Source organism: Hypanus sabinus, chromosome 2, assembly GCF_030144855.1.
Source record: "Hypanus sabinus isolate sHypSab1 chromosome 2, sHypSab1.hap1, whole genome shotgun sequence".
Taxonomy (NCBI): Eukaryota; Metazoa; Chordata; class Chondrichthyes; order Myliobatiformes; family Dasyatidae; genus Hypanus; species Hypanus sabinus.
The window spans coordinates 134491663-134506931 of record NC_082707.1 but is presented as its reverse complement, the minus strand read 5'-3'; the positions used below and the strand labels follow the sequence as shown (position 1 = coordinate 134506931).

The 15269-nt window shown below is 39.8% G+C and overlaps 1 protein-coding gene across 8 annotated transcripts in view; it reads right to left on the bottom strand.

Annotated features, from left to right (window-relative positions):
• Window positions 1–549: 549 nt before the first annotated feature.
• gpr176 (G protein-coupled receptor 176) overlaps window positions 550–15269 on the bottom strand; it is a 192867-nt gene continuing 178147 nt past the window's right edge. For all 8 annotated transcript variants that reach the window (XM_059955467.1, XM_059955470.1, XM_059955466.1 and 5 more), the window contains one exon: window positions 550–4326. In XM_059955467.1, coding sequence (XP_059811450.1) covers window positions 3201–4326 — 1126 coding nt within the window. In that variant the 3' untranslated portion in view covers window positions 550–3200. The remainder of the gene's footprint in view (window positions 4327–15269) is intronic.

The following is a 15269-nucleotide window of genomic DNA, read 5'->3' as shown; positions in this document are numbered from 1 at the left end:
GGCAAGATGCTATCCTGGAGTTTATGGGATTGTTTTTAGGTTGGCAGCCTGGCACATTTACTACAGTTGATTTTAACCTGCAGTTTGTGGCTTGGTCTGGTTTGAACCTGCTGCAGACTTTAACTGCCTGGTACTATTGCTGTAGTGTACTCCCTTATCTCTCTATTACATAATCATTCCCCTTCTATCTCGCTGCTCTGCTGCAGAACCAAAAAAATCACTGTTCCTTACTTCACAGCACATATTGGATTGGAAATTCTGTTGCCTGGACTTGGCACACACTTACCCTTGGGGCACACCGTCTCACCCAGAATGGTCCTTGGCACTGTCTCCTGTGGGAGGCCATAATCCAGCTGAATGGTGTGGTACAGCAGAACTCAAGATGCCTGGGTGCAAGTGATCAGCTTTGCCTCCAGTATGTCTTTGAAAGTTGGTGAAGCCCCATCCCAGACTCACCACCTACCAGTGAGATTCAATGTTGATGGATTTCCCTAATGTCACAAATATCCTACTGAACCAGGGCATGATTAAACACCTACAATTAAAAAATAAAGTTGCTTAAATATGAAGACACTGGTAGGTGTGCACACATAATAATTAAATTAACTGAACTGACTCAAAGAAAATGCAAACAGGAATATACACCCAAAAATTTCAATGTGGTCGCTGTTCTTGCTCCAGGATCAGAGGGAAGATGTTTCTTGGCTGAGGATCTGAGAAACATATCTTCACAGTAAGACTATAGGTATTATCCAGGTATCCAGGATTTGGGACCAGCATTGCGGAAGGCTGCACTCCAGTTTGCCCCTGGAATTTCCAGGTTTCTGACCAACTGTGCACTCAGATCTGCCAGCCTTAAGCAGATGAACTTCCCCATTATTTCATTAGAATGATGATGGAATTTCTTTAGCATTAATGCATATATTGACAAACAGAATGTTTTCAAGCAATAACAAGCCATAATCCCTATGGTAAAATTCAATAAAATAATTTTTTAAATGGACTTGTCAAAAGTAAAATACAATTTGCATACTGTTTCCCAAACATTGCCCCTCTCAACCCTCCCCAAACACCCCAGGGGATTCATGACTAGTAAGTTTATCTGTAATTATTAAAATATAATTATTTTAATAAAATTAACCAATCCATTCTGATCAATTTTGCATACGTATTAAAGAGTGGAGTTTGGAGTTCAATTCTGGCCTCATCTAAAAGGAATCTGTCCATCATCCCAGTGGAATGCATGGGTGTTTTCCGGGTCATCCGGTTTCCTCCCACAGTCCAAAGACATACAGGGTAGATTAATTTGATCATTATAAGTTGTCCTATGATTAGGTTACAGTTAAATCACAGTTGTATGGGTTTGCAAGGCAGTGTAGCTCGAAGGGCAGGAAGGACATATCCTATGCTGTATCTCCAAGCAATTTTTTCCCTATTTAGCATGCCAACAAAACAATTTGACCCAAAATTTCTCAAAAGGCAATGGAATTCTATTCCCCAGCATGGATATAATGGACTAAAGAGCCTGTTTCTGTTCTGTATAGCTCTATGATTCTAAAGCTGCTTCCCACTGATGCTCTCCTGTGATTATGATGAAGTTTTAGACATTAGAAACCTACTACACTTCATAAAGGAACTCAATCTCTTCCTATTTCTTTCCAGTGTTCATAAACCAATTTTCCCATAAAACCTTGTACAATCCCAACTTTTCCTCATTTGTATTTATCTTCCTTTTTTATCCACAAACTACATCTCCACTGTTCCATACTTCCTGTTTCAGGTGGAATGAACTCTGAATTGTCACAAGATTAGGAATTCCCAAATATGAAAGTATGCAGTCATACAGCTTAATAAACTTAGTTCACGCCTGCAAGTTAATCGCTTCAAGGAAATGAAATAAAAATAAAATTGTTTTAACACTTAAAACACAATTAAACTACAAACAACTTAAACTATGATGCACAAATTTTTCCTTTATATTATTTTATAATAAAAGTAACAGCCACATAATGTTATGGGAGTGATTATACACAGAGTAGTCAATCAAAATACACCTACCAAATAGACAAACAACTAGTGATTGTATTTTTTTACTAATTGAAAGTAGTGAGCTGGTCTATTCTTTCTTTTTGGTCACATGAACAATAATATATGTACATACCAGACAGAAACATCATACCATAGATTATTTTATGTGTGTTTTGGGAAGTGCGGAGAAAATATAAAGGTTTAGTCTATACAGTATCAATGTAATTTGGGGTCTGATCGTGTATTGGTTCTATTATTGGACCATTAATCCACAGACCTGGGTTCATTTTGCGGACTGTACAAGTTAAAATCCCATCTTGGCAGTTTAAGAACCAGAATTCAATTTCAAAAGAGATAGAAATTTTTAAAATATTTCAATAATTGTGACCATGAAACTTGCAGCTCCCATTTGACCCATGTGTGACCTCACTCCCAAATCACTAAGGATAAGTTTTACCTGGACTCTGAGATCTCTCAGAATACATTGAGTTATATCAAGGAGATAAAAATCCAATGCCCAGTGCCATATTATCAGGCCACACAGGAATAGCTAATAAATTTCAAACATACAGCAATGCCCTTATTCCAAGAGTACATTTTAAAAAACTGATATGATGGCTTGAGAAATGATACTAATTAATTAGTGGAAGAATCTCATCCTTTGGTCCCAGATGAAACTGAATGACTATAAAAGAGCGTGGCATTCTGGCTGAATTTGATACTGTAGTACAAGAATCTACAGGATGGCAATAAAGCAGGGCTGATTAAGTCATCCAGAAAAACTGATACTTTCACCTTCAGATTCAAATACAGATGAATATCAATTTTAAGTAAGATTAAGCAATCCTATACGAAGTAAATAAGAAAATAAATAACTTCTCACTTTTGAATGTCAATGCATTAAAGTATTTCCCACTCACTCTTCCATGTCAAAGTATGAACTGTTTGCAATTCAAATGGTAAAACAAGGAAGTTCAAATGCAAATCCTTCTGATGATTGGCCACGGGAGCACTGCTAATTGAAGAATGAGTCTGTAGCTTGTACTTCACTTGCTTTAAAAATAGTTTGACATACAATATTGTGCAGGCAGTGCTATGTTACTATGTGCTATAGAAACTGATAGGACTGTGTTTTCAAAACATTCTTCACTCTTACTAACTAAATCAAAGGATTAAGAATCCACTTTGGGAAAGATGCTGACTTTATTGTTCCTGCTAATCTTCCGCTCTGCTTTAAACTTTGGTTGCTTTTCAGCTGTTTGAATCAGTTCTTCTGGTGTGTTACCCAAGGGGGGCAAGAGCCTTTTCTTGCTGTTACGTGTCTCGGAGAGCCACTGTGGAGGAAGTTCGAATGGGCCAAAGCCAAACTGCATTTCATACTTGTCAGAGACTGCATCTGAATCTGGAGCTGCTGCTGTCGCTCCTGGCACTGCACCCGGATCGTTGTTAATGTGTGGAGTAACTTTGGTCTCTAAAGACTGCTCCACCTCCAAACTGGCAGTAGGTATTTCTTTCTGCTGGCATTCACTAGATGCTAGCGACTTAATCTCATTTACGTCCTCCTCCTCCTCATCTGAAGGTTTGAAAATCTGCTGCTGTCCAATATGGAACATCTCAAGCAACTGACTGCCTGATCGAACCCCAGGCTCAAGTGTGGCATCGTTGATGGCACCAGAGTTTATGATGTTCCGTCTACTGTACCTGCGATGGAGCTGAATCATGGTCCCCACTAAGCACTTCCGGACAGACTTATTGACAGTCAGGAAGAGTAATGGGTTAGTGAGCAGAGAAACTTTGGGCAACCAGATGGCTGTCAGCATCAAAAAGACGGAAATGTCGGTGATATTAAAAATGATTCGATAAATCACAAAGACCACATAAGGAACACTGCAAACAATAAATATCAGCACCATAGAGAGCAGCATTGCATGCAGTTCAGCCTCCCGCTGGGAAACATACGGAATTGAAATTATGTTCTGTGGAGTTCGTAATGCAGCAATAATTACTTTCTTCTTCTGGCTGGCACTGAGAGCTCTACGAATCAGAATCATCACCAAGAACACCATGGCTATTGGCAGAATCACGGTGGTGACGTGATATACAATTACGTAAGTCAGGTGTCCAGAAGAATGGTTCCACGAGCTGCTACATGTAGACATGGCATAGACGTCTGAGACACTAGTCACTGCGAAAACTGGAGCACTGGCTAATACTGCATGAATCCAGATGTAGATCACCAAGTCTCTGGACTTTGTATCAGAGATCTTCCTCTCTAAAGGATATAAGACAGAATAGTACCTGTAATTAAAAAAAAAAGTGTGAATGCACAAGTCACCCATGCTCACTCTCTCTACATTTAGAACATTACAGTACAGGCCATTCAGGTTACAAATTTGGTGGCATAAGATTCTTCCCAGATGCTTTCTTGATGATTTTGTGCTCTTCCTTATCCTGATTTTCTGCAGCATTATTTACTAATCCCTTACTTTTTCGTAATATTATACAGAACTTTCATGGCTTCCTCCCAGCTAGGTCGCTGAACTCATTTGTCTTGTGCTAATTGTTACTGTTACCTCTAAAATATTTTATTCTTATTCTGTGACTAACGTGTCAACAAACCCACCAAACTAGATTCACCAGATCTGTTCTTTCAACATTACACACCCTTTGGCAGCTCTTTCTGCTCTTTTTTCCAATCAAGTTGGTTCTCTTTATTAAAAATAATACCAATATCAAATCCCTTTTGAAAATAAATCATTCAACTTGGTCTTTAAAAGTTTATCTTGAAATTAACTGAATTATTTATTTTGTGACATAAAGTAGGTTTATCCAGGGGTTACCAAATTTTTTTATATGGCACAGAGCAATACTACTAAGCAAGGGGTCCAGGTAGGGAGCTGTTGCTTTAGTGGAATCTTAATTCCACCCAAACATATATCATTCTTTACAGTTCTAAAAAGCCATGAGCCTTATAACTTCATAAAATCTTAATATAAATTATGTCATCTTGATATCCCCAAAAGTTTCATTTTGTATTCTTTTTTCATGTTTTATTACTCTTTTGTTTCTTCTACTAGTATTCCATCTTTCCTCATTAGCTGTACTTCCATAATTAATTGAATGTCAATCCCTTCACTATAATCTTAATTCTCTAACAACGATGGCTGTAATATTTGGTCTGGAGGTTTAAACTAAAGTGAGAGAGATGAAAACCTACTAGGGAGGCATGGGCAGTGGAAATTATGATTGAGACAAAGTACAGGAAGGAGAAAAACTGTAACCGACGACAGAGCAATCAAGGATGAAAAATAAACAGGATTACTGATGCACCATCCATAACTCTTGGAGACGGGAGGTGAATGATAGGCTTCTATTAGCTGCAAGAGACCACAATTTGCAGCAGGAGACCACCACACAACATCTTGGAGACTGAGGGAGGAGCAGTGCCTCTAACCGCCTTTATACAGGGGTCAGTGGGAGGAGCCACAGGAGCAGTCAGCAGAGGGGCGTGTCCAGACAGGTAAATGTAGTTCACCACAATTACAATGCAAAATAATACTAAGATGACCAAGAAAGTCAAAGCTAAAAGTTGTGCTCTTAATGTATTGAATGTTTGTAGTAAAGTGGATGGATTAATAAGGCAAATGGATATGCAGTAAAATGGTATGAAATAATTGGATTTATGGAGACATGATAGCAGGAGGATCAAGGATGCGAACTGAATGTTTAGGAATATTCAATACTTAGGAAAGAAGGGCATAAAGTAAAGAATGTGGAATTGTGTCAATAATTAAAGATAAGATTAACATAACAGTGAGAAAGGATATCAGTTCATATAATGTGATATCTATAAGGGTTGAGCTAAGAAATATCAAGGATAGAAAAAGTTAGTGGGAAATATATACTGTATAGACCCTAAAATAGTACTGAGATATTAGGAGTAGCATTAAGCAAGAAATGTACATGCAATAAAACTACTACTGTAATCATGGATGGTTATAGAGGTCATAGCCTCATTTTAGTTCACATTTCAGTCCTAAGTAGCACCCCAAAGTAGTGAAATTTAAGACTATTTAAGACTGAAATGAGGAGCAAGGCTTTTGTCAAAAGAATGGTGAATCTGTAGAACTCCCCACTACAGAAGGAAGTTGAGGCCTATCTGTTGAATATATCATAGAAGGAGTTAGACACTGTATAGTACTAAAGACGAAAGAGTATCAAGTGAAATGTGGAGAAAACAGGAGAATGAATTTGGATAATTAGCCAAGATCATACTGAATGGTAAAGCAGGCTTGAATAGCTGAATGATTTATACCATCTCTAGTTTCCTTGTTTCTAATTTGCTTTCAGAAATACCACCTTGTCCACATCAGCCCCCAACACCCAGGCTGTTACTTGGTCTTTTTTTCTGAGAACAATTTTGCATCATAAATCTTTGTCCAACAGCTTTCACCCATTCTCATGTTCCTTGCCAAAAGCTAATCCTTGGTAATTATGTTATGTTCCCTCTTTTTAATCCTAATAATGATTTTGTATACATTATGTTATTGATTATGATTACTTTTTGGAAAATATTATTTAATGCCTGTCTCATTACCCATTAACAAATCCAGTATGACCTTCCTTCTTGTTGGTCTGGACTATATTGTTGGCATATTTGTCCCCATTTTCTTGAAGTCTTTCTATATTCAATATATATGCTGGTTACTATTGCTAATTCATTATGGCCTTCATGCTTGAAAAAAAAAGAATTATTCATTACTTTGAATCTAATAATTAACTGCACAAGCGATTACTTTAGGACTACAATTTAAAGTTAAACAGAGATATTGTTTAAAAAATGAAGTTGTGCCAAGTCTGCACAGTTCTGGTGAGGCAATAAGACAAAGTCCAACTCATTAGCTGCAAATAACTACATACCAAATGCAAATTATTCAATTAAATTTGTTGCTTTCATTCTTGTGCTGATTAATTGTTCCTCTTCAAAATTTATATGAGAAGTGTTAATCAAAGGCTGAATTATGCCAAAACTGCAAGACACCATGATGGGAAAGCATGGTTAACCCTGTGGAAATGTAAAGATATATCAATTCAGAACTGATTTTGACTCTCCAAGTGTAACCTCTGTGGAGACAGATTGGTTTTGATAGATAACTGTTGAATAGAGCCAATTATTCCAAATGATGGAAAGGCTTCCTCAGCAATAAAAAGCATCATCAAAATAACTTCAGGATGACAACAAATGTGGTCTCTATATAACTTTAGAATATTTTAACTTTTGTTCTTAAAACAAGAGGTCTGTTATACAAGCTGCTCTTGAACTGCATTAAAATACTCGTATGTATGTAAAAATGTTCTCAGACTTACCATCAAACCATATATAAACAGCATCTAAATTAAAACCTGCAAATTATTTAAAAGGAGCATTTATAAGAATGTTGTTCATTGCCACTGAATTAAGGGTCCAAACAGGAAAGTTGCATTTATAATGAAAAAGTTCTCTATATTAGACAACAATACTTTATGAACTCTTTATATTTGAACCCTTATCTCTGGAAATCCACCATGAAGACTGATGAGAATGTGGATCATTTGGAGAGGTTGGCTGGAAGTGAGCTGGAGAAATATACGGATATGAGTGAGTAAGTGTGGGAAATCGAGAATTAAAAGACCTAAGAGTTCCTTCTTTTGCCAAAGGCGGCACTTGCAGAAATTTAAAACCCTTATTGTATTGAAGTGAGTAAATTGAAGTATTACTAAAGCATATTATAAAGAATTTAATTAAAACTCAGAAAATTGAAACTATAGCAACATAAGTTTGCAGAAGGGAAGGAAGTAACATGGCACATTTTTATTGATAAGAAGAACTAAAGTGAGTGGAGGCTAGTTGTTTGAATTGCAGCTGGATCAATTATCTGCGCAGGAAGCTCAAAACTGCAATGGGCCTTATCGATTTGCCACTCACAGTCCGACGTTTAAATGGAAGCATGTCCCATATGCCCCTGCAAGTGTTGTGTATTAGGTAGTTCCAGAATGGCAGATGGTAAAGCATCTGCAACTATACTTCAGGTGGAGTCTACTTGGCAGTGAAGCTTAGGCTCACAGAAATTTCCAAACATTATGCTGGGTAATTTTCAGGGATCAGATCAGAACCAAATTAAATGTCTGGCTTCATGCACATCTAACGGTTTAAGCAAACCATAACTTGCATGTGTGTACTTTCATTTGCCCAAGCTTTAAACCTTCAAATCCACTCTCTAACCTAACCACTCTCCAAGTGAGTCTCCTCATTTAAGATGTTCTTGAAAATCGTGTTTCCTTGACCAGTTTTTAACCATCTGTACTATTAATACTCCATGTACCTTTGCATATTTATCAGAGCTTTTCCAACTATTCCACTGGGTTTCTCTGTCTCTATGGAGCATGCAGGACTCCTTCAATATGAAAATGACATCACTGTTTGTGATTTCAATGTGCAAAGCTGGCCTTTACCTGTCTTGTGCTCTAGCTTTGCTTCTGGCCTAACAATATCTGAAATGCCCTCATTACAGCAGCATTGGCAGGACAATAATTCTGGACTGGCATTCCTTACATCATAGAGCATAGAATGGTACAGCACAATACAGTCCTTTCGACCCACAATGTCATGCCAACCTTTTATCCTGCGCTAAAATCAATCTAATGTTTCCTGCATAATCCTCAAATTTTCTTACATCTATGTACCTATCTAAGAGTCTCTTAAATGTCCCTCATATCGCTACTACCACCCCTGGCAGTACATTCCACACTCCCACCACTCACTGTGCAAAGAACCTACCTCAGACATTCTCTTATACTTTCCTCCAATCATCTTAAAATTATGCCCTCTCATATTAGCTATCTCCATCTTAGGAAAAAAGGTGCTGGCTGCCAACTCTATCAATCCCTCATCATCTTATACACCACCACATCTTTCATCTTCTTTCATTCCAAAGAGAAAATCCCAGCTTGCTTAAACTTTCCTCATAAAGCAAGCTCTCTAATCCAGACAGCATCCTAGTAAATCTCCTCTATCTCCTCTCTAAAGTTTCCAACATCCTTTCTATAATGAGCTGACCAGAACTGAACACAATACTCCAAGTTTAGTCTATAAATCTGCAACATTACCTCGCAGCTCTCAAACTCAATGCTCCCTGACTAATTAAGACCGACACATCATTCACCTTCTTAACCACCCTATCAAATTGTGTGGCAACTTTGAGAGATCTACAGACATGGACCCTAGATCCTGCTGTTCATCCATACCGTTAAGAATCCTATCATTAACCCTGTACTCTGCCTTCAGGTTTGACTTTCTAAAGAATACTATATCACAGTTTTCCATATTCAAACCCACCTGCCACTTACTTCTCACCCTAGCTCACTTCCTATCAATATCCCATTGTAACCTATGACAACCTTCTACATTGTCCACAGCACCACTAACCTTCATGTCACCTGCAAACTTACCAACTTATCCTTGCACTTCCTCGTCCAAGTTATTGATAAAAATCATAAATAGCAGGGATCCCAGGAAATATTCCTGTGGAACACCACTGACCATCGACCACCAGGCAGAACACGCTCCATCTGCTATCACCCTCTGCCTTCTGTGGGCAAGCCAATACTGAATCCATGCAGCCAAATTTCCCTGAATCTCATGATCCCTGACTCTCTGAATGGGCCTACCATGAGGAACCTTGTCAAATGTCTTACAAAAATCCACTTACACCACACCCACTGGCCTATCTCCACCAACTTGTTTTGTCATTCCCTCTGGGAATTCAATCAGGCTTGTGAGACACAACTTGCCCTTCACAAAGACGTGCTGACTATCCCTAATTGGACTATGCTTCTCCAAATGCTCATGAATCCTTTCTCTAAGAATCCTCACCAGTAACTTGCCCACCACTGATACAAGACTCATTGATCTATTATTCACCGAATTATCCCTATTATCTTTTTTGAACAAAGGAACAACATTTGCCACCTTCCAATCTACTGGTACTACTCCTGTGGCCAGTGAAGGCTCAAACACCGTCACTAAAGCTGCGGCAATCTCTTCCTTCACTTCCTGTAGTAACCTGAGGTATATTCCGTATGGCTCCAGGGACATACCTATCCTAATGCTTTTCAATAGTTCCAAGAAATCCTCTTTCTTAATGTCGATATGTTTCAGTATTTCAGCCTGTTTGATGCTATCCACACATCCGTGAATGTCCATCTCACTGGTAAATACTGAAGCAAAGTATTCATTAAGAACCTGCCCTACTAACTCCAACCCCAGGAACATGCTTCCCCTTCCATCACTGCTTGGTCTTACACTCACACTAGTCATCCTCCTATTCTTCACGTACATGTAGGAAGCCTTAGAATTTTCTTTAATCCTACTCACCAAGGCCTTCTCATATCCCCTTCCAGCTTTCCCAAGTCCTTTGTTAGGCTCCTTCCGGGGCTACCTTGTAACTCTCTAGAGCCCTATTTGATCCTTGCTTCCTAAACCTTAAATAGGCTTCTTTCTTACACTTGACGAGATGTTCCATGTCTTTTGTCAACCATGGTTCCTTCAGCCTGCAATCTTGACCCTGCCTTATTGGACAAACCTATCCAAAACTCCATGCAAGTGCTCCCTGAACAAACTCCACATTTCTGCTGTACATTTTCCTGAGTGCATCTGTTCCTAATTTATGCTCCCAGGTTCCTGCCTAATAGCATCATAATTCTCTCTCTCCCATTTAAATACTTTCCCATACCAGGTGTCCCTATTCCTCTCCAAGGCTATAGTAAAGATCAGGGAGTTGTGGTCACTGTCTCGGACATCTCGCCCACTGAGAGATCTGCTACCTGACCTGGTTCATTGCCTAGCATCAGATCAGTATGGCCTCTTCTCTTTTCGACATGTCTATGTATTGTGTCAGGAATCCTTCCTGGACACAACTACCAAATTCTACCCATTTAAACCTTTTGCACTACAGAATTGCCAATCAATATTAGGGAAGTTAAAGTTACCCATGACAATATTCCTGTTATTTTTGCACCTTTCCAAAATCAGCCTCCCAATCTGTGTCTCAGTGTCTCGGTTGCTATGAGGTATCTATAGAATACTCCCAATAGTGTGATTGCTCCCTTCCTGTTTCTGACCTCCACCCACTCTGACTCAGTATTCAATCCCTCCAACACAGCTTCCCTTTCTACAGCTATGATACTTTTCCTGATTAGCAAATCTACTCCCCACTTCTTTTACCTCTCTCTCCCTGACCCACTTGAAACATCTAAAACATAGAACATCCAGCAGCCATTGGTACACTTGTGATAGTCAAGTCTCTGTAATGACCACAACACCATAGTTCCATGTATAGATCCATGCCCAAAGTTCATCACCCTTGTTCCTGATACCTCTTACATTAAAGTAGACATATTTCAATCCATCCACCTCCATTTGTGCCTTATCCACTGCCTATTCTTGAAGTGTTGGGTATGCTGGGTTTAAACTGGAGTTTGAGACTGGTATATGTATTGCCAAAGGAAACGTACATATAAGCAATTGGTGGACATTACTGGAGCTTGGTGGGAGGTGAAAGACAAAGAAATCAGGGTGGGAGTAATAACATGAATTAAAGTGACATGAAACTGGAAGCTCAGAGGGTGTGAATTGAACAGTGATATACAGCAAAGTGGTAAACTGTGATACACAAAATTACTTCTACATAATAAACATAAAGGCCACACCATCTTTGTAATGCCTTTACAGTCTTTATTAAATGAGTAAGCTACCTTAAAGCTCAATTTTAATGGCGAGTCTCCATTGCATTTCTTGCTTTTCAAAAAACAAATCATAAAATATAACTGATAAGAAATTACACAATGGGGAATACATAAAATTGCAAACTGCTGGCTTTACAAAAAAAATGCAATTCAAGCAATGCAAAGCCATTGGTAAAATTCTAACTTAGGAGTGGCATTCCACAATACAATGTTATAAAAGACACCTGTTGTACTCTTCAATTCCTGCTACGATTAAGAAATCAGACATTGTTCTTAACATTAATTTGGTGATTTATGTTACATTGATCAGAATCTGTAGATTATTTGATTGCAATTAGCCTGTATGACTTAAGGGAGAGTAAGTGCCACTTTACAGCCCCACCTGGTCACCTCCTTTTTTCCTGGTGCTTCTGCTGAAGTACCCAGATGTGTTCAGTCCAGCAGATATCATAGGTAACAGTGGAGAAGCCACATGACAGTGCTCCTTTGCAGATCCCACTTTACCTTCTGATAAGTGACATTGATGCCATTACTCATGTACAGGACAAGGACCGAGGCATCCTGAACGTAAACGGCAGCAGCTGCAACATCCTCCAGCCGACTCGCAGTAAAAAGTGCTTCATCCCAAGCTTCCTAGTACAGTTTTCTCCATCTTGTCAGGTTCAGATATAAAAGCTTGTAGTTCATTATTGTGTGTCAGCTAAATTCACAAATCAATGATTTTCCCATCAATACCATTTAAATATGAAAGAGTAAATAAATGTAGTTCAGCCTTGCATGGGTATAAATCTGTTGTGGCTACCTCATTAAAACCAGTTACAGAGTGGATCTAGTTAATATTCCTCAAAATGTGACCTAAATCCTACATGGTGGGATTAAAATTAGAATTGACCTTTAAATATATGGAAATAACAGAGAGCTACCAATGAAAGTGACCTCAAAGCTATCAGGTTTGTGTAAAGTCCCAAATCATTAACTAATGTCCTTGATTAAACAAGACTTGATCCTCCTTTGTCTGGTTTTAATTGCCTGCTGATATGGTTGAGCTGTCTCAAATCAAACTACAAATGATTAGGACCCCAAACCTTCCAGGTGAGATAACACTTCACCTGCAAATCTGCTGGGGTCATCTACTATACCTGCTGCTCTCTTTGCGACCTCCTCTGCATCAGTGACACTCAACATAGAATCATTTCATCAAGCAACTTTGCTCCATCACAAAAGGAACGATTACCTGGTGGGAAATATACTTTGCATTTTCATTCCAACATGTGTGTCCTTGGCCTCTTTTACTATCAAATGAAGCCATGCTCAGATTGGAGGAACAACAACTCACATTCCGTCAGGTAACCTCCAACCTGATGGCATGAACATCAATTTCTCTAAATTCCAGTAATTTCCCACCCTCCCTTTCTCTCTTTTTCCATTCCCCATTCTGGTTCCTCTTTCACCCTTCCTCTTCTCAATGTCAGTGGTTCTGACTTATGTACATTTCTCCCAATTCCATCACCTAAAACCTCCAGAATTCACTAAAATGGGCATTGTGAGATTGTCTGGTGCTCGGTCAAGCTACCCGGCTTGGGTCTTGTGTTCCATGGGTGGAGGAATAGCAGGAGCTTCTGGCTCATCCAAAGGTCCATTGACATGCTGTGAGGCCAAGGACATGGCAGTGGGGGTACTCCAAATCTTAGAAACGTAGAAACATTGAAAACCTACAGCACAATACAGGCCCTTTGGCCCACAAAGCTGTGCCGAACATGTCCCTACCTTAGAACTACCTAGGCTTATCCATAGCCCTCTATTTTTCTAAGCTCCGTGTACCTACCCAGAAGTCTCCTAAAAGACCCTATCATTTCCGCCTCCACCACCGCCGCCGGCAGCCCATTCCATGTACTCACCACTCTCTGCATAACAACATACCCCTGAGATCTCCTCTGTACCTACTTCCAAGCACCTTAAAACTATGCCCTCTCATGCTAGCCACTTCAGCCCTGGGAAGAAGCCTCTGGGTATCCACACAATCAATGCCTCTCATTACCTTGTACACCTCTGTGGGGTCACCTCTCATCATCTTGGTGGGATGATTTAAAGTGATCTATTTAAATATGTTCAGGATTACCCCCTCTTATCTATTTTCTCCACATTCCAAAACATGGAACAGGCCATTGTAAGGGGGACTAAGGGAATGTTGGTGTGTGTCATGGGCAGATGAAAATAAACGAGGTGGAATGTAAGTCAACCGGAATCCAAGAGTATGCCACGACAGGAGGTAAAAATAGGTGAAAAGGATTTGAATTTACTGAGGATGGTGTATTGCGTGAATGAGGTCACTGGAGAAAAGTACTGGGAGATACAAAACAGCTTCTCTATTCCACAAGACAAGGTACAGCAGGCATTATACAGTGGGACTTTCGGTCAAAAGGTCAGGCTGGCCTAATGTGGGCTCGATATTTTGTGCCAAACATCAAAGACCAATTCTAGATTTACGATGTATGGACAATGCTTTCTTTGAGACTATGTACAACCTTCACACCTCCTGATTTACATCCACACCACAGACATCCAAATGAATTTTAATCAGCATTGCCTGGTCTGGGATTCACAGCTTTTAGGAACCCATTGTTCAGAGCTGCACTCCAAATTAAATCCACAATACATTTTCAGATGTGAAGACAGGTAGTCAAAGTCTATTGCCAAATGTATGTGAGCTAAAAATTGCTCTAATAAGTTGGAACGCTGTTGAGAGGCCAACCAGGCAGTCGTGGCATCGGGAATGAATTCCCTGGCACTCATAATGCATGCCTGTATACCAACTCTGCCACAGGCAACTGCAGGTTCTCCTTTGGAACAGTTCTAAGCTCTAGTAGGACCCATGGGAGCCAATCATAGCAACACTCATCAGTCAGGGAAGCCCTCAGAGCAGCCTTCAAGAAGCAGTGAAACTGTTCACATAGACCATTGGACTACAGGTGATACACTGATGATACCCCATTCCTGATGAAGGGTCTTGGCCCGAAATGTTGGCTACTCTTTTCTCACATGCTGCCTGTCCTGCTGAGTTCTTCCAGCATTGTGTACGTATTAGGTGATACACTGTGGTGTGATGTAGCCTAACACCAAGGTTCTGGGCCATCACAGCCCAGAGGTCTGAAATAAATTGGGGACCGCAGTCAGAAGAAATATCAGATAGGGTGCCACACCTGAGTCACGTCTGCAGCCATCGTCAGTGCTGGAGGGATGACCTCTAGCCACCTGAGGGTACGGTCTGTTACGTACCCGTGGGTATCTTGTACCTGTCACGTGACCGTGATGCAATTGAGGCTGTACTGGAGATGAGGTAATGGTCTTGTGATGGGGGAGTGACATCATTTTCCCGCCAGTGAGAGGTCATGTGATAGTTTTCTTCAACAGGGTCTAAAAGGAGAACCCCACCCTGTGGCGCAGGGCAGTCGGTGGAT